Source organism: Tamandua tetradactyla, chromosome 22 (assembly GCF_023851605.1).
Source record: "Tamandua tetradactyla isolate mTamTet1 chromosome 22, mTamTet1.pri, whole genome shotgun sequence".
In the NCBI taxonomy this organism is placed as follows: Eukaryota; Metazoa; Chordata; class Mammalia; order Pilosa; family Myrmecophagidae; genus Tamandua; species Tamandua tetradactyla.
In genome coordinates this window covers 45,802,758-45,826,244 of record NC_135348.1, presented here as the reverse complement: position 1 = coordinate 45,826,244, position 23,487 = coordinate 45,802,758, and the positions used below count along the sequence as shown (strand labels likewise).

The 23,487-nt window shown below is 36.8% G+C and overlaps 1 protein-coding gene across 2 annotated transcripts in view; it reads right to left on the bottom strand.

The window, feature by feature from the left end:
• NUDT6 (nudix hydrolase 6) overlaps positions 1-23,487 on the bottom strand; it is a 36,616-nt gene that overhangs the window by 7,464 nt on the left and 5,665 nt on the right. The window contains exon 3 of one of the 2 annotated variants that reach the window (XM_077140107.1): positions 13,843-13,898. The exons of the other annotated variant lie outside the window; for it this stretch is intronic. Within the exon in view, the coding sequence (XP_076996222.1) occupies positions 13,843-13,898 (56 nt within the window). The remainder of the gene's footprint in view (positions 1-13,842; positions 13,899-23,487) is intronic. 2 annotated transcript variants of the gene reach the window in all.

Here is a 23,487-nt window from a genome sequence, read left to right as displayed (position 1 = left end):
GATTTTTACATACTGCAAGAGGTAAACCATTCTTTTAACTTATAAAAATGTGTATTTTTAAACCATAGTTAGAGTAGTTCCATCATATTTCAGGATGGTGAATGAGATGACAAATTTTTCCAGTACATCTGTCAATTATAAATCTAACATCCGTGTGGGGTTGGAGAGAAGGGGAATTAATGGAAAATAGAAGACAGTGTGGAAGACATAAGAATGGGTTCTGTCTTTCACTCTGCAACTCCTCGTTCCCCTTGTATTAAGAATTGTTAGCTCAAGGAATAGGCATTTTGAATATCAACAAAAGGTAAATCCTTTTTTATTATTTTTAGTATTAGAAAAATACATTTCTAATGCATTTTTCAGAGACAACAGAAAATGCAATATATTTCACAAGAAGCTAGAACAAGGGTATAGAACCTGTTAGCCTCTTGCTTTGGGTTCTCAGTAATATTTGACCTTTGTGTGTTTCCTTTACTCTACTTGTCAGACACCAAGAATTTGGTTATCATTTTCACTGCTCTAGTCTCTCATGCTACTACTTTCACCTGTCAGAATTCAGAACATTAGTTGCAATACTGTCATTGCTTATGCCAATGAGATAGTAGAGTGTTATCAGCCTCATACAGATTTGTTCAATCAGCAGAAAATATTGAGTAGTAGGCACTGGACATATGGAAATTAATGAAAATGTAAGTATAATAATTCTTTCTCCCTGTACTGTCTCACTGTATTTTTCTTAATAGCATGTATCCCTACTTTACATATTATTCATGTGCATTTTGTGTTTTTTTTTTTTTTTACTGATTTGAATATAAGTTCTAGACATGCGGAATTTACTCTATTCACTGATGTTTGCTTAGTGCTTAAACTAGGGCATACGACAGTGTATAGGAACACAGTAATGTTTAGTGAATAATAGGTCCCTACCCTCAGCTCAGCTCTTTTAACACCCAGTTTACAAGGTCAAGCCACATTTGGGTTTTTTATTGCTCAAAATCATGGGACAGGAACCCGGAATTGAAATATGTGGGTAGGGAAGGAGAAAAGACATGTTTTTTTAAAAAATATTTTTATTGACAAATCTTTACACACATACATTCCATACATGGTATACAACAGTGGCTCACAGTATCAACACATACTTGTTGTATTCATCATCATGAGCATTTTTAGAACATTTACATCACTCCAGAAAAAGAAATTAAAAAAAAACCTTATACATCCCAAACTCCTTACCTTTCTTTTATTGACCACTAGTATCACACTCTATCCAATTTATTTTATCCCTTATCCCCTGTATTATTTATTTAATTCTTATCCATATTTTTTGATTCATCTGCCCATATCAGAAACAAGATTTTCACAATCATACAGTCACATTGTAAAAGCTGTTATCATTACACAATCGTTTTCAAGAATCAAGGCTACTGGAGCCATAGCTCAACAGTTTTAGGTACTTCGCTTCAGCCACTCCAACACACCATAAACTAAAAAGGGAAATCAGTATAATGCATAAGAATAACCTCCAGGATAACCTCTTCACTCTGTTGGAAGTCTCTCGGCCACTGACACTTTGTCTCATTTCTCTCTAGTTTTATTGGTCACTTGAAAGTTGATAAGGATGGCAATTCTATGTATATGTGTTTGTACATTTTTACATATGTACACATAGATACACAAAGATGTTCCATTACTTTTTTCCTTTTTTCCGTCTGTGTACTGTTATATTTTATTTCTGCCAACATAAAGGAAACGAGGAGGTGGTGTTATATAAAAATCCATTCATTTGTTTCCACCCATGAGCTGTGCACAGAACTGAGAGGGTGTTAAGAGGCCATGCCTATTCGTCTAGAGCTATGAATGAAGCTGACTGGACAGGACTAAGGATGTGGTCCATATTTTCAAACTTCAACCTCTGTGCAAGCTCAAAGGGAGAGATGTTTATTTGGTGCAAAATTTGTATTTGGGTAGCACACTATCTAATTTAACTTGTATGGTCAGTCTTGAAAGGATTGTGTGCCCCAGAAAAGCCGTGTTTTAATCCTGATCCATCTGGTGGAGGCAACCATTTATTTTAATCCCCATTCAGCACTGTAGGTTGGAACATGATTAGATTATCTCCGTGGAGATATTACGTGCCCAATTGTGGGTATTAACCTTTGAATAGAGGAAGATGTGACTCCATCATTCCAGGTGGGTCTTGATTAGTTTAACAGAATCTTTTAAAAGAGGAAAAAATTTTGGAAAAACATTTGAGAGCCACGAGAGCCCATGTAGTCAGAGACATTTGGAGATGAAGAAGGAAAATACCCCTGGGGGAGCTTCATGAAACATGAAGCCTGGAGAGAAAGCCAGCAGACGTTGCCATGCTTGCCATGTGCCTTTGCAATCGAGGGAGAAACCCTGAATGTCATCGGCCTTCTTGAACCAAGGTATCTTTCCCTGGATGTCTTAGATGGGACATTTTTAATAGACTTGCCTTAATTTGGATATTTTCACAGCTTTCGAAGTGTAAACTTGCAACTTAATAAATTCCTCTTTGTAAAACCCATTCTGTTTCTGGTATATTGCATTCTGGCAGCCAGCAAACTAGAACCGTTCACTTGAACACCATAATTACATGCAATCTTAATAGGGTGTGAAATCTTGTTGATTTGCACAGGTTGAGATGACTCGATATACCAGGATTGATTTGGGCAGAGAATAAAAAAGTATTTGCATGCGGGAGACCTGGGTTTAATTTCCATGCACCTCCAATCCTACCCCCACACCCCCCCAAAAAAGTATGTGCAACATTTCCTTGGGGAACTGGGGAGAAAGGAGGAAATATCCAACTTCCCTATCTGGGGAATTCCTGATTTTCTTCCCAAACAGTGGGGTCAACCAGTTTAATAAGCTAAGCGCTCTAAGCCTACTTATAATTATTCCTAAGCATCACCCCCAGAGAACCTCTTTTGTTGCTCAGATGTGGCCTCTTCAAGCCAACTTGGCAGGTGAACTCCCTGCCCGCCCCTCCTACATGGGACATAACTTCCAAGACTGTAAATCTCCCTAGCAACATGGGACCTTACTCCCAAGGATGAGCCAGGACCTGGTTTCATGGGAATGAGAAAGCTTCTTGACCAAAAGGGGAAAGACAGAAATGAGACAATATAAAGTCTCAGTGACAGAGATTTCAAACAGTCAAGAAGTTATCCTGGAAGTTATTCTTGCACATTATATAGATCCCTTTTTAGTTTATGGGGTATTGGAGTGGCTAGAGGGAAGTACCTGAAATCGTTGAACTATGTGCCAGTAGCCTTGATTCTTGAAGATGACTGTATAATGATAGAGCTTTTACAGTGTGACTGCATGATTCTGAAAACCTTGTGTCTGATGCTTCTTTTATCCAGGGGATGGACATATGAGTAAAAAAAAATAAGGATAAAAGTAAATAAATAATAGGGGGAGATAAAGGGTAAAAATTGGGTAGATTGAAATACTGTGGGTCAATGGGGAGAGGTAAGGGGTATGGGATGTATAGGAGCTCTTTTTTTTCTTTTCCTGGAATGATGCAAATGTTCTAAAAATGATCATGGCAAAGAATGTACAACTATGTGATGATATTGTGAGCCATTGCTTGTATAATATAGATGGACTATATGTGTGTGGATTTTTAAAAAAGAGGTCATGTCTAACTCAACTCTGCACTCTCTGATAAGTCAGTACTGAAGCTACCTGTAGCAGATGGTTGCTTGGCCTCTACAGTTTCTCTAAATCCTTTAACAAATATTTGGAGGCCAAAACTGGACATACTGTTCACTGAAGATTTAGGATTCCTTCTCTGCTTGCAAATATCATATGCTATATAGCAAAATACAATGCAGCACGCTGATTCATGTATGTATCTTGTGCTCTGTTCATCACAGACTTATTGATACCTTCTTCACACAGTTATTTTCATCTTATAGTTAACATCTTTCTCCAGGAAGTCCATGTTTCTACTTTGTGGTGATCATGTTGAATTCATTTCTTTGAGGGGATAATAATGCTAATCAATTGGATGTCTTTTTTTTTTTTTTCTTTTGTATGCTGTATGGCGGGGTCACATTTCATTACTTTTTTTCTATGTTGAGTATCCCATTATTACAGGCCCATCTGTTGAATTTTTGTTTGTTTGTATTTTGTTTGTTTTGCTTATTGTTTGTTTTGGGAAGTGCATGGAGTGGGAATTGAACCTGGATCTCCAGCATGGCAGGTGAGAATTCTACCACTGAACTACCCTTGCAGCCTTAAATGGATACCTTCTGTAAATAAATGAACACATCTAGAGTCAGAGGTCACCAGATCTTATATAACTTGAGCTTGTTTCTGTGTTCAATCTTTCCAAACCGTTCTCTCATTTATACTTTTGCCATTATGAATATTCTGAATTTTAAATACACTGTCCCACTTTAAATATCTTGTGCTTTGCAGCGCCTCCCTGGCAAGGGGAGGCTGTTCTCCTCTAGGAAGAAGGGTGATGCTTCTCCTGGCTCAGAGGGTAAAAGAGATTTTGAAATTCAAAATTCTCAGGCTCATTTACTCAGGGTCGCAAGTTCCCACTCTTTTCCTAAGCAGGGCCTGGCTTTAACATAGGACACTAGAAAAATGCTATTCAGTCCCCTTTCCAGCTCTCCTACCTTACAGTTGGATCTAGGCATGGTTTTCAGCATACCCTGTTTTCTGGCTGCATGAAAAGATCTCAGATGCTTCCATGGAGGCCTTATGGTTTTCACATTTGCTTGAAGTTCACAGGCTGACCTGAACTTGTCATTTTTGTTTTGTGAAGGCTTCTAAAACAGTTAGCAAAAGCCATCTATATCCATAACCAGTATATTATTATCCATAATAATAATATACTTATTATTGCCCCATATCGTTAAAGTGCCTTTGCTACCATACATCCATATAACCCAACATTTTCCTTTCATTTGAACCTCATCTCATTCCATATATAAGAATCTTAGTAGTATATAAAAACAGGGTATATCACTACCCAGCTGTCCTGATGCCAGCTTGTTAACTGGACCCAGTGAGCAGGAAATGTCAAGCATTCTAGATGTACTGGTAAGACGCAGCGAATAAATGATTCTATGAAGTTTTTTGGGATATAATGGTCTGTGGATCTCTAAGGTAATAGTCAAGTTGTTGCCCCTTACACTTACATATCACTCACAATACTCGGAGGGTCTTGCATTTTGGAGGCAACGTATACCATATTCAGGAATATTTACCTAATTCATTTCTAAGGTTGAAAGCCTGGATCCTTTTCCCTTACTGTGAATTAATAAAGTGATATTCTGATTTATAATTTCATATTTTATTACCTTGAACTGATTTTCCTCAGGACTCAAACAACTCTGTGTAATGGAAAAAATAAAAATACAATTTCTTAACTTTTAATGACCAATTGTTGGATCATGAGGACCCGTGAAAGTTCACCCACATCAGAAAGACAAAAACAAAAAGATGTTTTTAGAAAGACCTCTATTTCCTACATATAGTCTCAAGTCTTTCTTCAGGTCTTCTAAAAACCCTAACAATAGACAGTCATTTTAGCTTTTTACCAAAGAACAGATAACTACTCTTTACTGTTCTTCACTTAATCATCTCTCTGGTCTCCATAAAATTTATTTTTCTTCCCACTTTTTGTTTTTACTTCTCTTTTTCAGGCCAACAAATGTGTACTACTTAGCATCATTACTGACACCAGAACTGAAGGTAATCAACCCGAGTGGCATCTATACTATGTACTTAAAAAAACAAAACTAGTGTCCTAAAAACAAAAAATTACCCATTCAAGTGAAATCTTTTCATCCTATGCAGCACACAGGTAGGCATTGTCATACAACTGCTTATTAATTGGGATCCAAGCTTTAATTCATTTTCTCTTTTCATTTGTACTGTTACAGTGATAATTCTCTAGACTTTAATTCTGATTCTGCCAGTTACTAGTTTTGTAATGTTGGATAAGTTATTGCAACCTCTCTAAATTTCAGTTCTTACATCTGAAAAATGGAGACAATAATACAGATGATTATTAAATGAGGACATGTTCAGGAAATTATTTTATGTCATGGAAGTCATTATTATCATTATCTCATTATCTTATTTTGTTTCTACTAACAGAGATAAACGATGTCATTAAATTTTTAGCTTAAAGTCTCATCAACCAAGATCAGGCATGTGTGCTGTAACAGAAAAGCAAAATAATTGGTGAATAGTAAAGTATTGGCAAATGTTTTGTTGTGATTTTTTTTAGGGGGCTGGGGGCCACAGCAGAGCCACCTATGGACAGGCTGGGGATAACAATTTGACTCAGATTTTTAATCTCTTCAGATATTGCTGCAGGCTCCAAGAGCCACAAAATAAATATTCTGGAAGCTACCTAAGGCTAATCACTCAAAAATTCCCCCAGTCTGAAGGTGTGTAGATTTTAATTGGCTCTAAAGGACAGTACAAAAGAAAACTCAGCTGAAAAAAACCTGAAAGCTCTCTCCTCACCTCTTTATTAGCAAATATTACTGGTTGACCTCCATTCCAAAGAATGGCTATATGCAAATTTTTTTGTTTTTCTTTTTGGATATCAATTCTACCAAGGGATGATGTTTATTTGTTTAGCTGTTAAGTTTTGGGTCTTCCTTTCTTTCCTGAAGACCTCTGAAAATACTGTCATTTCAGAAAACACTAGTAATTATTTCTTTAAAAATAAGACTAATAAAACCAGAGTGGCATTGAAAGCAACTATGATTAATCATAAAGTTTTAGTGGTTTACAATGCAGCTCAGCTAACTTTGGTATACATAGTCTTGACTACTATCGTCTTTTAAAAATATAGCCCAATTAAATTCTTTCCTTATCAATTACTATAATATAGATTGCTCTGGAAGTTTGATTTCTACAAACTGAATATTGGTATGTTTCACAGGGAAAGAAAAAGACACCCCCCAAAACATCAAGTTGTCCAGCTTTGGAGTAAGACAGTTCAGTCATAGCTACCTGGAAAGCTCCTGTGTTTCTTTTTTTGGGACTGCAGTACAATTTTTAAAAATAAGACCCAAATTTGTTTTCTATTATTTCCATGTTTTAATACATAAGTAATTATATAAATAGATTTTTATTTGGTAGATCAACCAACCCTGAAAGACTGCTTAAAGTGAAGTAATCATGTTAGTCTGGTTGCCTTTCAGTCTGTTAAAGCCCTTATGATATTTTACTTGACAACACTTCTCAAACAGAGTGCTATTTTAAAATCTCAATAGTTTACCCTTTTCTTCCCCAAATACCAAAGTGGCTTAGATCATGTTATATCTGGTATCTTATCTTACATGTGCATAAGTTAGTCACATTTTAGTACGTCAATATTTCATTTGTGATTACTAAGTCTAATGCCTTAATTTTATAAACGGGAAAACTTAGGTCTCCAGAGGCTGAGAATTTTGCCTGAAATCAAATAGCTAGCTTGGTATTTCCAAGCCTTAGGACCCAAGTGGCCTTGTATTTTGATTCATTTTGTCTTCAGAACTTCTTAGGTCAGTGAGCCCAGAAAAGATTAAATGACTTTTGGTAACACTACTTCTTTAAATGTAAGGAAAAGAGATAAACTTAAAAGATAGTAAAGCCTTTAAAAATATTCCTTTAGATGTAACTTTTACATACCAAGTCTAGATTCTTTTTTTTCAAAACTTAAAAGAAATTAACTAATTATATAACTTGTATATATGGTTGTCGTCAATAATGTTTGGGCATATCTTCTGTCTGCCATATACTGCAGCCTTATGCATATTAAATCTAAGCCAATTTAATTGAATAAAATCTAAAATAAGTTTTCTCAAATCTTGGTCATTATTAATTATATGTAAGCTCCTCTGACCTATGGGTAGCAAGACCTCAATGACAAAACAATAAAATAATGACTGCAGAAATTTCTCCTTTGTGAGTTAAATAGGAAGATCTAAGAAACATCCGGTGCCCTCACAATTTCCTGGTATTTAGGGAAACAGTTCTTGGGTTCACATCTCTATTAGGTCTTTGAAATCCTTACTTGATGCTTGGAATTAGGTGTGGAGAGAACTGGTGCTTATCGCCATCACATGAAATGTTATTTGGGGGTTTTAGATAGTTATTTTTGTTGTTCTTATTTCTAAGAGCACAGACTCTGAAGTCAGAATATCTGGGTTAATGTCTTGGTTCAGCCACACTATTCATGTAATTTTGGGCAAATTGCTTAGCCTTTATTTGTCTCAGTTTCTTCATCTTTAAAATAGGACAAACAATCCTCATGGGATATTGTGAGGATTAAATTAGCTATTTTGTGCAAGCACTCATGTCTTTACTATTACTATTATTGTTTGTTTTCTGTCTTCAAAAAGTTATTTGTAATGAATAATAAATATATTATACCAGTTAAATAGGGATAAGATAATATCAAATAACTTATTAATATCAAATAACTCAAAAGTTATTGGAGAGGTAGAGGAGAAGTGGAGAATGATTTTATCAGAAACGTAATCTCAGAATATCTATGCTGCAGTTGGGCTGCAATTCCTTGGCTGGTCAAGTTGGCAGATGCTGACAATAATTTGGTTTTCAACTGTTTTACATATCTCTCTATCTATCTAAATGCAACTAAAAATTAGAAAATTAAAGAATCAGAGATTTATTCCTCTGTATAGTACTGTATTCTTCTAGGACTATGTTTAGTTAATAAATTTCCTTCCAATTAATTAATTTCTCTTCCAGGCAGGAAGAGAATTAAGAGAAGTCTCTTTATGTTCTATAAAATGGTAACTTTAGTGACTAAGTGTGGTATTTTTGGTATAACTGAAGTTTTAGTGTGTTCTAAAACAACTAAGTTCAAACTTTATAATTAAGACACATATGTCACACTCCATGGATTGTACCAATAAAAAGCTCTGAGTATTTTTAGCTTCCTTTCCTGGTGTGAATTCAGAGGAGCCTTCACTTCCAAATAATTTATTTAAAAAATGGCAAACTGACTCAGATCCAGACACAAAAGGAATACAGTTTTGGCTTATAAAAGTAGGGAAATGATAGGTATTACCCTTTTTATATTTCAACGACCTCCTCCCTCACTGTCAGCTACCAGATGATATCTAAAATTAACTTCAGTGTACTATTCATCTGTTTTTAGAAATGGTAGGCAATGCACTCTTTTGTGTCAAGTTCCTTTGTTAGGTAGCTATCTTTCCTGAGGGTAGCACCGGTACAGGACTCCAGCAGCACGATCCTACGGGACACAACAGCGAAAACCGCAGCTAAGGGAAGGCACCCACTGCTGCACTGTGGCGGCACAGTGGCTCGGTGGTGCAACTTCAGATTCAATGTGTCAGTGTTTCCTTTGGATCTACTCCTGTGGATGAAGGATATTGTGTAGAGCTTTATGCTGCTGTGGGCCGTGATGGTGGAAGTTGTAAAAAGAAATTCATTAATTAATTGCTTCATCACACACCTCCTTTGAATATCACAGGTACTGAGGAACTGAATCAAGGCAATTTTTCTGGTACTCACTAATTTCTCAGGATTGAGAAGAAATGTCTGGGTACTACCATTTCAGTATCTCTTAACTCAAAGTCATACGCCCTTCAATGAACTAATCTTTTTCTCTCCTACCATCATCACTGTTTCTGTTGGTAACACTATAATTCAATCCCCACCCCCACCCCAAAATACTGAATGATCTTAAATTCATCTTTTTTAACTGCCAAACTTACTGTCACCACTTCCTAGAGGCACTTTCCCTTTCTTCTGCTTGGCACCACCCTAGTGCCACCCTTCCTTACCTCTCACTTATCAGCAGTTGCCTGCTAGCCTCTCCCCTCTACCTCCCCTTTTGCTTAATAAGCATTAAAATAATCTTTGTTTTATTAATATACTTGTCCTTATTGAAAATGAAAAAAAAATCACAAACTATTATCACAATAATTAGGAGTAGATCAAAGCCAATGCTTAAATAGATTGGTTAGAAAAAAGTTGACTAAAATAATAAACAACTTATGTAAACATCTTTTTCAGTGATAGGGCTTTATAATAAATCAGTTCTATGCATTAAATTTCTACTGTGGAAGCACCTTAACTGCTGGACTAACAATAATCATTTTATCTTTCAGTGAGCTATTAAATCCATTTGGAAACAAAGAGCCAGATTCTGTTAAGAATACGAATACAGGTTATCTTGTGCATATATTTCATTTACTTTTAGCTGGAAGTTGCATACTTCCAAATGACTGTATACAAAGTAGTCAACCATAATTTAAAATTTTTAGGAAATCAAATTTGATCACATAATTCAAATGTGAAGCCACAGCACAGAATCAACAATATGAACCATTCCATGGAAGGTATTAATAATAGAATGATACATGGGGATTCTGTATTTTGTGCAAACCCAAACTTCTCTAATAAAAAAAATAAAAATATTAAAAAAATAATATAACAAAACTTAATAAGTACTTGAAATTTGGCTGCAAGAAGCTGAAACACAAGATTGCCTTAGGGCAATGCAATCCTTTTATGTTCTGTTCATTATCTGGTGGGGCATATCCACTAGTTGACTAAAATATTCTAAAATGGCCAAATAATATAAAAATTGTACCAAGGTACAATTTTAAATGAAATGTCAAGTAATGTTACCAATTCATTTTTTCACTGTATTTGAAAGATTACATACTTATTGTCTGATAATTGAATAAACATATTCTGGTGACAGATGATAAACACAATAGATTTAAAAAAGAAACTAAGGCAAATTTAAAAAGCTCCTGGATAGCCAAGTTTGCAGCCTTAATAATTCATTAGCCAATGTGCATCATATGTATGATTTATAAAAGTGATTAATAATTTATTTTATTGGCATGGGCAGGCTCTGGGAATCGAACCCAGGTCTCCGGTATGGCAGGAGAGAATTCTGCCTGCTGAGCCACCATTACACTGCCCTATAAAAGTGATTAATAATTTTATAAACCAATTTCTGAAAATAATCTATAATATAATTGTTGTTACTCAGAAAAAGAAAAAAGAAAGAAAATAAAGAAAAAGGAAAAGAAAGAAAGAAAGGGAAGAAAGATGGTGCACGTCATTCTGTTGTATATTGATAAAGGAAGATATAAATGGGAGAACAAAGCATCAGAAATCCCCAGTGAAGTTTGACATTGTGGTACATTTCTTGTTTTATACTTTTGCATATTTCAAGTTACTAGATACAACATGATAGGGGAAACAAGACAATATAGACAGCCAATGCATCCCTTCTATGAGGAAGGGATTATATTGTGGAAAAGGTTCAGAGATTTGCCTAAGATAGAAGTGGCACAGGGACTGGAATTCAGGTCTGCCTTACTTTCAAGCTCATTTTGTTTATATCATCTCCCATTCCACATATCAGATCAATCTTGCCTAGACATCATCTTCATCATTTTGTCATCACAGTCAAAATACTTCAATAGGTGCTGTTTCCACATCAAGTCCAAACTTCTCTGCCTGACTCTACCCTCACCATTCTCTAATCATACTGACTATTCTCCAGTCCTTCCCATCAAATGAACCTCACAGCAAATACACTGCTTCTTCTTGCCTTATGCCTGCTTGCTTACTGGTTTTCTCTTCTGTAATATTCTGTCTTCTATTCTTTTCCTATAAGCCATGGCTCAAGATCCTCTTCTTTCTGGAAGACGTTCCTGAGATCCTATTGACATCCTTATTTAATCTCCCTCGTTCCTGAAGAGCAGTAAACTACTTGCTCATAGAAGGTATTCACTGTAACACGTTTGATGCTATTATATGCAGTCGTTGTTGTTGGTGTTGTTATGCTTCAGTCTGTGCCAGCTTTCTTTCCTCTGTTCCACTGTGCTGGTTTCAAGGATGTATGGGCCCTAGAAAAGCCATGTTTTAATCAAAATCCAATTTCATAAAGGTAGAATAATCCCTGTTCAAAACTGGATGTTTGAAACTATAATCAGATCATCTCCCTGGAGATGTGACTTAATCAAGAGTGGTTTTTAATCTTTTTTTTAATACATGGGCAGGCACTGGGAATCAAACCAGGGTCCTCTGGCATGGCAGGCAAGCATTCTTGCCTGCTAAGCCACCATGGCCCGCCCTCAAGAGTGGTTTTTAAACTGGATTAGGTGACGACATGTCTCCATCCATTTGGGTGGACTCCAGTTATTTTTGGAGTCCTATAAAAGAAGAAACATTTTGGATAATGAACGAGATTCAGAAAGAGCAGAGCAGTACGACACAGCCATGAGAAGCAGAGTCCACCAGCCAGTGACGTTTGGAGATGAAGAAAGGAAATCTCTCGAGGAGCTTCATGAAACAGGAAGCTAGGAGAAGAAGCCAGCAGATGATGCCATGTTCGCCATGTGTCTTTTCCAGATGAGAGAGAAACTTTGACTGTGTTCGCCATGTGCCTTCTCACTTGAGAGAGAAATCCTGAACTTTGTCAGCCTTCTTGAACCAAGGTATCTTTCCCTGGATGCCTTAGATTGGATATTTCTATAGACTTGTTTTAATTGGGACATTTTCTCAGCTTTGGAACTGTAAACTAGCAACTGATTAAATTCTACTTTTTAAGAGCCATTCTGTTTCTGGTATATTGTATTCCAGCAGCTAGCAAACTAGAACATGCACTATAAGCACCTTAACTGCTATTATACTCAAATTCAAATATAAAACTTACTGAGGGCTAGCCATAGTACTACTTTAGATACTCAATAAATACCTGTTGATGATAAAGCTTAACTTGAGTCAGAGATTCTGCCTTAACTGAAACCTCGAAAGTTACCTATGAGATAGCTTGGATGTCTGTTTTCCCAAGTAGACAGGTCATCAAAGATACTATCTTAGTAATCTTTATACTCCCAGCACCTGGCAGAGTAGGCGCTCAATGAACTTTGCATTTAGAGACACACTTCTGAGAAATGTGTGATACTGCTTCCAGCTATTGTTATATGTACATTAATTCAGAATTTAAAAACATTTATGATGGGGCTAATGTTTGATCTGTCCACTAGTATTTATTGAAGTCTCAGAAAAAATTAAAATAATTATTCTCCAGTTTTCCCTTACATCCTGAGCATAAAACATTTGATCTCTAATTATGGTACTTCTCTTAAAAATCTTTGTTGTCCTTAGTTGCTCAGACTCCATATTTTGTATATATGGCTCCTCAAAATTTGCTCTCAATCTAGCATTCAAGTTTAATTTCTTATTAGACAACTCCCTAATTCTGGCCACATGAATTTTTTACCATTATTTCCACACTATATGAACCCTTTTCAAAACCGTGTTTTTATACATGCAATCCTAAATTTCTTGTCTGTTTTCTACCTCTATTTTTTACCTGGTAAACTCCTACTCATTTATCAACACCTAGTTTTAATTTTAGTGCCTCTAAGAAGTCTTCAGGGCTTCCTTAAGGCAAAGTTAACTGTTACCATCTATTTGTATGTCTGTTTTCCCAAATAGAAAGTTAACAGCAGGATATCAGGCGAATTATCTTATTAAACTTTGTACTCTAAGCACCTGGCTCAATAAATGTTGAATGAATGGAAAAATATGTTGATAGACTGTTAGACATAGTTTGCTTCCCAAGTAAATGTAGTCATTAATAATTCTTCTGCAACCATAAAGTAATGGGTGGTGAACAATATTAAAAATTTTCAAGGTCTGCAGAGATATTTTTTTGGTTTAAAGAATCCTTAACATCTTTAATTCTTTAGGCATATAAAAATGTATTTCCTTTTTTTTTAGAGTGAAGTGAACATTTAGAAAGTAATCTACAAAGCAGAAGTAACTTACTTTATTTTGATCTTGTACTACCAATATTTTTCTAGTATTTTCATCAAATACTGCTCCTGTTGGGGGGGAGAATAAATAATTAAAAAAATATTAATTTCACTCACCTTAGAATCTTCCCCAACCCTTATCTGTGGTCAGCAAAATCCTATCTGTCCTAGAGGTCTAACTCAATACCACCTCACCCATGGAGGCTTGTAAAATTCTCCAGCAAGGAGCTGATGGCTTGGTCCTCCAAGCTCTTATAAAACCTAGGAATACCAACGATGGTTCTATCATATGCTAATCTGTAGTATAATAACACACATAAGCTTCTTCTCTGGATTGTTTATACCTGATGCTATACAGTTAATTATGCTATCCTTCTATAGCATTCTTTAGTATCCAGACAATTTTAAGTACTTAAAAATATTTAAGAGAGGACTGTGGGTAGACTGGTGAAACAGGATGCTCCAGGAATCAGTCCGTCCACCAATACAACTGCTGAACTGGCAGGAACTCTCTGGATCAACTACTTTGAAACTCCAGAGTCTAGAGACACACTGTGCAGCATCCAGGTGGAGCAGGAGGATACACTGTGATAGTCAGGTGAGTTTCACCCTCCCTGCAGCAGCTGCCACCCCCTTCCCCTAGCCTCATGGCAGGGAAGAGTGGGACCTAGAGCTCCAGCTTGCTGGTGCTAGGGTGGGACAGCAAACTAGCCCTCTAAACTCTGGGGTGTGTGGTCTGATCCCAGATCTCTACTTTGATCAACAGCTTCAGATAACTAGGGACCTGCTCTGAGGGCAACCACTGTTCCAACCCCTCTGGGACAAAGGCAACAGAGGAATCTTAAAGATACTAACCTTCTTCAAAACTACAGAAAACAGTTAAAGGGCTGCATTAAGCAGGCAAGTGCTGAATCAGTAAAACACAGCTTGAAAAGCCAAAGAAGCTCCTGGTGCCCTTGCTCAGCCCTTCCCCACCCCATCCACAACACAGGATAGAGCCAGCTTACACTCCCATCGTGGGTTCCTGGCCCTATTCCAGAGGGAACAGAGTAACCCCTACATGGATACTGGGGTGCAAGTTTGTCAGTGCCAATCTATTGGGTGGAAGTCTGAGATAGTCAGGGAAAGTGCCTCGGGCAAGCTCTCCCAGAGTTGATCCTAAGAACAGAGAAGCCTCTCATAGGCAGCTGGAACATGATTAAGTTGAAATGGCTGGAGCAAAGGACTAGCTGCATTAAGTCACTCAAGGGAGTACTGGGGTATGTGTGCATGTGTGTATGAAGGGGAGTAGAGGAGGTTTTCACGCAAATTCCTAAATGGAGAATTCCTTAGGATTCTAGGAAGCAAGGCCCAGGTCTGAGCTCTGAAACGAAAGCAGAGCTAATTCGCAAAGAGAGTGAAGGTGCTTTTTGCCTTGGCTTGTTGGTTTTGATTACCTCCTGGCATTCAAGAAAATCTCTGTCATATCACTAGTTGGATACAACCTTAAGGTTCAGACCAGGAACTAAATTCTACAGTTAACACTTCAAAATATTAAAATGTACAGTATGCAACAAAAGATTACAAGAGAAACCAAGATGCAGGAAATGATGGCCCATATAAAAAAAACTAGATAAAAATCCAGAAACCATCATTGAGGATGGACCAGGTATTGGTCTATAAAATAAAGTGGGCAGAGAATTTAAAATAATGATTCTCAGTATGCTGAAGGCGATAAAGGAAAACACAGAGAAATAACTAAATATGATGAAAGCAAGGAATGAACAATATGGGAATCTCTCCAGAGAAATACTGGAGTTGAGGAATACAATAATGGAAATGAAAAATTGCCTAGATGGTTTCAACAGCAGATTGAAGGCAACGGAAGAAAAAAATCAGTGAATTCAAAGGTAAGACAACTGAAATGATACAGACCGAGGAGCAAAAAGATAAAAAAATAAAAAAATAAAAGAATAAAAAAGATGAACAGGGCCTAAAAGACCTGTCAGACACCATCAAGTATAACAATATGTACATTATCAGAGTCCCAGAAGGAGAAGAAAGAGAGAAAGGGGCAGAAGTAATATTAAAATAAACATGGCAGAAAAGTTCCCAAATGTAATGAAAGGCCTGAATATGCACATTCAAGAAGCCTAATAAGCCCCAAACAGGATATATTCAAAGAGAATCATGCTCAGACACATAGTAATCGAACTGTCCAATACCAGGGCAAGGAGAGAGTTCTGAAAGCTGCAAGATAAAAGTTATGTACAAGGCAATCCCAATAAAATAAATGCTTATTGCTCATCAGAAATCATGGAGGCAGAAAGGTAGTGTTACCAAATATCTAAAGTGCTGAAAGAAAACACTTGTTAACCAAGAATTTTATATCTGGCACGAGTTTCTTTCAAAAATGAAGATGTGATTAAGACATTCCCAGATAAACAAAAGCTAAGGGAATTTGTTAACCCTAGATGTACCTTATAAGAAACGCTAAAGGAAATTCTTCAGACTGAAAGGAAAGGACCCTAGACAGTGGATCAAAGCAGCATAAAGAAAAAAAGACAGGTAAGGGTAACCATATGGGTTATTATAAATGCCAGTACTATTATACTGCTTGTTAATGTACATCCACTTGCTTCATATAGTTGCTAAAATGCAAATGAATAAAATGTATGATAAATTGATGGTTTTGGATATACAATGCACAAAGATATAATTTGTAACAAATGCAAAAAAAAAAAGATGGGGGGACGGAAGGGTATAGGAATAGTGTATGTGTATACAGGTGGAGATAAGTTGTGTGATGGGGGTTATTCTAGTTTGCTAGCTGCCAGACTGCAATATATCAGAAAAAGGTCAGCTATTAAAAGGGGGAATTTATTAAGTTGTAAATTTACAGTTCTAAGGCCATGAAAATGTCCCAATTAAAGGGAGTCTATAAGGTTACCTTCACTCAAGAAAGGCCGATGAAGTTCAGAGTTTCTCTCTCAACTGGAAAAGCACATGGCAAACACGGTGACATCTGCTATACTGAGTTGCTATTATGTGTAATTTTCTATGTGCCAGGGATATAGCAGTAAACAAAACTCCCTGTACTTATGGGGTTCACATTCTGGTGTGGATACGGCGTGACAAACAAACAAAAAAATACGTTGTATAGAATATTACAAAGTAACAAATGCTATGTAAAGTTAAAACAAAGAAATGGGATAGGTATGTGTAGCACAAGAAAAGTAAATTTCTATAAAACATAATGACACACTTTATCATTTTAAAGCAAGGAAGAAAACCACTGAGATATAATTAACATTAATGCTGACTTCAATTAGAAATGTAAACAATAATCAAACTGGACTTTACAAGGGAAAGAATGCGAAGAAATGCCAAGGAAACCTACTCTTAAGTTTTAATATTCAGTTATACACTGAACTTTCCCCCTAATGAATTCACTATAAACATAAGCAAAATATTTATTGCAAAGACAAAACTAGTACCCCTAAAGCACAATGTGAGCCACCCCTGGGGTTAAATAGAGGTTTTTATTATATTATTATGATTAATAATATAGCATTGTGCTAAGTGATTCATGTGCCTGGTCTGGTCTTGGGCATTCCTCACAAGAATCCTGTGCATGGCATGAGTGCCCAAGTCCTCGCAGCCCTCAGTGGCAGACCTGGAACTCATAGGCAGTCTGTCTGAAACATGAGCAGGCCCTCTTCTCACTGTGCAACACCGTCCCCTTCTCAACACTACAACTGCTCTCTCTGAGGGCTGCCGGAAGATCTAACCAACTAGGCATTCACTCAAGAAATATCTACTGAATACCTATGACTTCATGCCAGATACTCTCTTTAGCCTGAGGATATAGTAGCAAATAAGACAGATAAAATACCTCCCTTTGTGGAATTTATATTATTATGAGGAGATTAAGCATATGATATTATTTTGGATTGTGATAAGTATCATGAAGAACAATAGAGCTGAATAAAGGGACAGAGATTGATGGCATTGTGTGCGGAAGGACGTTATTTTAGACAGGAGGCCAGGAGCTTTTCTGGGAAGCAGACATTTGAGCAGAAACCGAGATACACAGAAATCTAGATAAACGAGCTGGGGAAGAACACTGCTGGACAAGGACTCCGTATGTGTAAGGCCTCTGAGGTACACACAAATTTGCTGTTGGAAGAACTGTAAAAAAGCCATAGCTAGCTCCATTCCAGGCAACCTGTCTACTGTTTATAACAATAAGTGTCAATTAATTTCTTTCCATCTAACAAACTCTGCACCTTTCTAGAACAACTTCCTACATAACCTGGTCCCCAGCTCAACAGCCACGTCAAATTCCAGTTCTTCTTCAAGACTCTGGTCAAGTTAGGGCCCTTCCATCCCCTAAACTCCTATGGTACTTCTAAACTGTAACACACCAATGTAGAATTTAGTTATAAACATGTCCCTCACAGGATACTCTTTAGGGATATATTACCAATTCATAGTAATAAATGGATATTTTAAGTTAAAAGTCTGTGTCAAAATTGATAATTACCTACATGACTAAAGGGAAGGTGTCACCAAATTATCAAGTAGCATCTTTTGAAATAAAGCTGAATGGAAAGTTTCCAAATGTCTGTACATGCTGCAGGGAATGATACTAGGGACAGAGAAGGCAGTATTAGACATACATAAACAGCTCCTTAAAAAGATGACATATGCAAACTACCTTAAAAATTCTTATAAATTATATGAATACAAAATGATTAAATTATTAATTTGCATTACTACTTTCATTATTTTAGGTCAAATTTATTAAAAGTTTTTAAAATTAATAATTTTTATGTTTTTAGAGCAGTATTAAGTTTAGAGAAAAACAAAACAGAAGGTACAGAGAGCTCCCATAAACTCTTCTCCCTCGCCCCTATCTCCAGCTTCTTCTATTCTTAACATTTTCTATCACTGTAGGGAACAGTTCTTATAATTGATGAAATTCATAGTTTATATTAGGGTTCATTCTTTGTATTGTAAAGACTGTGGCTTTTGACAAATATATGATGTCTTGTAAGCACCATTACAGTATCATACAGAAGAGTTCTACTGCCCTAAGTATCTTCTGTGATCTACCTTTTCATCCCCTGCAACTGCTCTCTACAACTTCCTAGAAACCACTGATCTTTCCACTGTCTCTACAGTTTTGCCTTTTACAGAATGTCATACAGTTGTAATAATACAGTACTGTGGCCTTCTCCAACTAGTGTCCCTCATTTTGAAATATGCATTTAAGGTTCCTTTATGTCGTTTCATGGCTCAAAGCTCACTTCCCTCTATTGCTGAATAATATTTCATTTTTGGATGTACCAGAGTTGGTTTTTCATCTGAAGGACATCTTGGTTGCTTCCAGTTTTTGGCAATTACGAATAAAATTGCTGTAAACATTTGTGTGTGGGTATCTGTTTTGGACATAAGTTTTCAACTCATTTGACAAATACCTAGGAATGTAACTGTTGGATCATAGAGTAAGATTATATTAAGCTTTATGAGAAACTGCCAAACTACCTTCCAAAGTGGCTGTACCACTCTAAATTTCCACTAGCGAAAAATGAGAATTGTTCCTCTACATCCTTGCCAGCCTCTGGTGTTTGTGTTTTCGAGTTTAGCCATTCTAATAGGTTTGTAGTGATATCTCATTGTGGTTTTGATTTGCATTTCTCTAATGGCTAATGATACTGAGCATCTTTTTACGTGCTTTTTGGCTATTTTTAAATTTTCTTTGGAAAAATGTCTATTCAAGTCATTTTTTGATTAGTGTTCTAGTTTGCTAGCTGCCGGAATGCAACACACCAGAGACGGATTGGCTTTTAATAAAAGGGGATTTATTTTGTTGGTTCTTCAGAGGAAAGGCAGCTAACTTTCCACTGAGGTTCTTTCTTACGTGGAAGGCACAGGATGGTCTCTGCTGGTCTTCTCTCCAGGCCCCTGGGTTCCAACAACTTTCCCCGGGGTGATTTCTTTCTCCATCTCCAAGGGCCCGGGCTGAGCTGCAAGTGCTGAGATGAGGAATGCCAAGCTGCTAGGCTGTGCTATGTTGCGATCTCTCATTTAAGCACCAGCCAATTAAGTCAAACGTCACTCATTGCAGCAGACACGCCTCCTAGCCGACTGCAGATGTAATTGGCAACAGATGAGGTTCACGTGCCGTTGGCTTATGTCCGCAGCAACAAGATTAGGTATGCTCACCTGGCCAAGTTGACAACTGAATCTAACTAACACAGTTAGGTTGTTTGTCTTTTGTTGAAGGAACAAGTGGGCCAAAGGGAATCTAATTTTCTGTTTCCTTGGCTATCAGTTCATTAATTGATAGTGCTGTATCACATGACAGAATATGTTCATTTTGTTCAACTATTTTTTTAAAAAAAGGATTTCTTTTTTTCTATAGAAAAATTCAAGAGAAATTTTGAAAGCCTAGTATATACTGTTCTTTGCAATATACCAAAGGTGCTACATGAAAAGAAAAAAACATAGTCCGTGACTTCACCCCCACTAGAATGGTCATTATTTAAAAGATGAAAAATAACAAATGTTGGAGAGGATGTGGAAAAATAGGAACACTCATTCAATGTAAAAATGGTCAGCTGCCATGGAAAACAGTTTGGTGGTTCCTCAGAGAAGTTAAGCATAGAACTGTAAGACTCGGTGTGCTGGTTTGAAAGGATGTATGGACCCTAGAAAAACCATGTTTTAATCAAAATCCCATTTCATAAAGGCAGAATAATCCCTATTCAATACTGTATGTTTGAAACTGTAATCAGACAATCTCCCTGGAGATGTGATTTAATCAAGAGTGATTGTTAAACTGGACTAGGTGACGACATGTCTCCACCCATATGGGTGGGTCTTGATAAGCTTCTGAAGTCCTATAAAAGAGGAAACATTTTGGAGAATGAGCGATTCAGAGAGAGAGAGAATGCTGCAGCACCATGAAGTAGAGAGTCCACCAGCCAGTGCTTTGGAGATGAAGAAGGAAAACACCTTCCGGGGAGCTTCATGAAACAGGAAGCCAGGAGAGGAAGCTAGCAGATCACGCTGTGCTCACCATGAGCCCATCCAGCTGAGAGAGATCCTGAACTTCATCGGCTTTTTTGAACCAAGGTATACTTCCCTGGATGCCTTTGATTGGGCATTTCTATAGACTTGTTTTAATTGGGACATTTTCTCAGCCTTAGAACTGTAAACTAGCAACTTATTAAATTCCCCTTTTTAAAAGCATTCCGTTTCTGATATATTGCATTCCGGCAGCTAGCAAACTAGAATGCCTGGCAATCCCTCTGCTTGGTATATGCCCCAAAAAATTGAAAGCAGAGACTCAAATGGATATTTGCATACCGATGTTCATAGCTATATTATTTACAACTGCCAAAAGATGGAAGCAACTCAAGTGTCCATAAACTGAAGAATGGATAAACGATAGTATATACATACAAAGGAATGTTATGCACCTATGAAAAGAAATAAAGTTCTGATACATGTAACAATATGGATGAATGTTGAAGACATCCTTTTGACTGAAATAAGCTAGACACAAAAGGGCATATTATATGATCTCACTGATATGAAATAATTAGAATAAGCAAATTCATAGTCAGAAATTAGAATACAGGTTTCTATGGGCTGGGGAGGGGCTAGTGAATGGGACTTAAAGCTTAATACAAATTTCTGTTGAGGGTGATAGAAAAGTTTTGGTAATGGAGGATGGTGATGATAGCACAATACTGTGAATGTAATTAACACCACTGAAATCTATATATGAATGTGATTAAAGGAGGAATTTCTAGTTTGTCTATATGTTACTAAAATAAAAATTAAAAACAAAAAAAACTACAGCTACTCACAGAGTCAGAAACTAGAATACAGGTTATTAGGGACCAAAAAGGGTGTAGGGAATGAAGAATTAATGTTTACTTGGTAGAGAATTTCTGTTTGGGGTGAAGGAAAAAGTTTGGTAATAGATTATAGTGATGAAAGTACAACATTGTGAATTTAATTAACACCACTGGATTATATATTTGAATATAGTTAAAAGGAGTAATTTTAGATTGTAAATATGTTCGTAGAATAAAAATTTAAAAATCGAAAAAGGAGTTGAGCTAAATGGACAAACTCTGTCTAGCTGACATTATATATCAGTTGATGAACTCATTAGCCAAGGAAATAGAAAATTAGATTCTCTTTGGTCTACTTGTCCCTCCAGGAACTGTTCACTGGCTGCCTGTTTTGTGCAAGACACCATGTTTGGTGCTGTGAGGGACACAAATCAATATAAGCTCCCATCTGTGACTTCAAGAAACAAGCTAATTACAGAGATAAAACATATTTTAAAAATAATGCCTAGCAATACATCTGTGCTGGTTTGAATGGATGTATGTACCCTAGAAAAGCCATGTTTTAATCCTAATCCCATTTCATAAAGGCAGCTGTTTCTTCTAATCCCTATTCAGTACTGCATATTTGAAACTTTAATTAGATCATCTCCCTGGAGATGTGACTCAATCAAGAGTGGTTGTTAAACTGGATTAGGTGGAGACATATCTCTACCTATTCTAGGTGGGTCTTGATTACTTTACTGGAATCCTATAAAAAGGAGGAAACATTTTGGAGAAGGAGGGAGATTCACAGAGAACAGAGAAAAACGACAGCCATGAGAAAGCTACAACAGAGAATGCCACAGAACCACGAAGCAGAGTCCACCAGCCAGCGACTTTTGGAGATGAAGAAGGAAAATGCCTCCCAGGGAGTTGGAAAGGAAGCTAGCAGTTGACGCTGTGTTCACCATGTGCCCTTCTAGCCAAGAGAGAAATCCTGACTGTGTTTGCCATGTGCCTTTCTACTTGAGAGAGAAACCCTTAACTTCATCGGCCTTCTTGAACCAAGGTATTTTTCCCTGGATGCCTTAGACTGGACATTTCTCAAGACTTGCTTTAATTGGGATAGCTCCACGGCCTAAAAACTGTTAGCTTGCAACTTATTGAACTCCCTCTTTTAAAAGCCATTCTGTTTCTGGTATATTGTATTCTGGCAGCTAGCAAACTAGGACAACATCTGTATTATATTAAATATATTAGGATCAGGAATGGACCAGTCTAAAAGAGGGGCTAGAGGCAGTACAGTAATAAGAAAGAAAAGAAAGCTAAGAATGTACAAATGGGGAGAAAACAGGAGAAATGTTTCTCACACATTTAAAGCCCACAGACATTAATAATTAGAAATTATGGGAGAGAAGCAGGAAGGATGTTTGACCACCCTGCAAAAATTGCTGTAGTAAGTATATACTACCAAGTTTTATTTCAGAATTATGAAGAAATGAACTAATCTTGAGATTCAATGGCCAATGATAGTAGTCAAATGTTTATATTTAATTAGCAAGCACGGAATGTTTTGTTATTTCTCAGTTTAGGGGATAAAATTAGAATTCATACCTTCACTTGGCTCACTCATGAATACTGAGTAAGGTAATTACTCCTATGTTGGAGAAGCATAAAACTTCACCATGCTAGTCTTAGAGGATCCAATAAATTGGTGTTTGTGTCAGTTTGAAAGGATTATATGCTCTAGAAAAGCCATGTTTTAACCCTGATCCATCTTGTGGAGTCCGCCTTTCTTTTAATCCCTATTCAGTACTGCAGGCTGG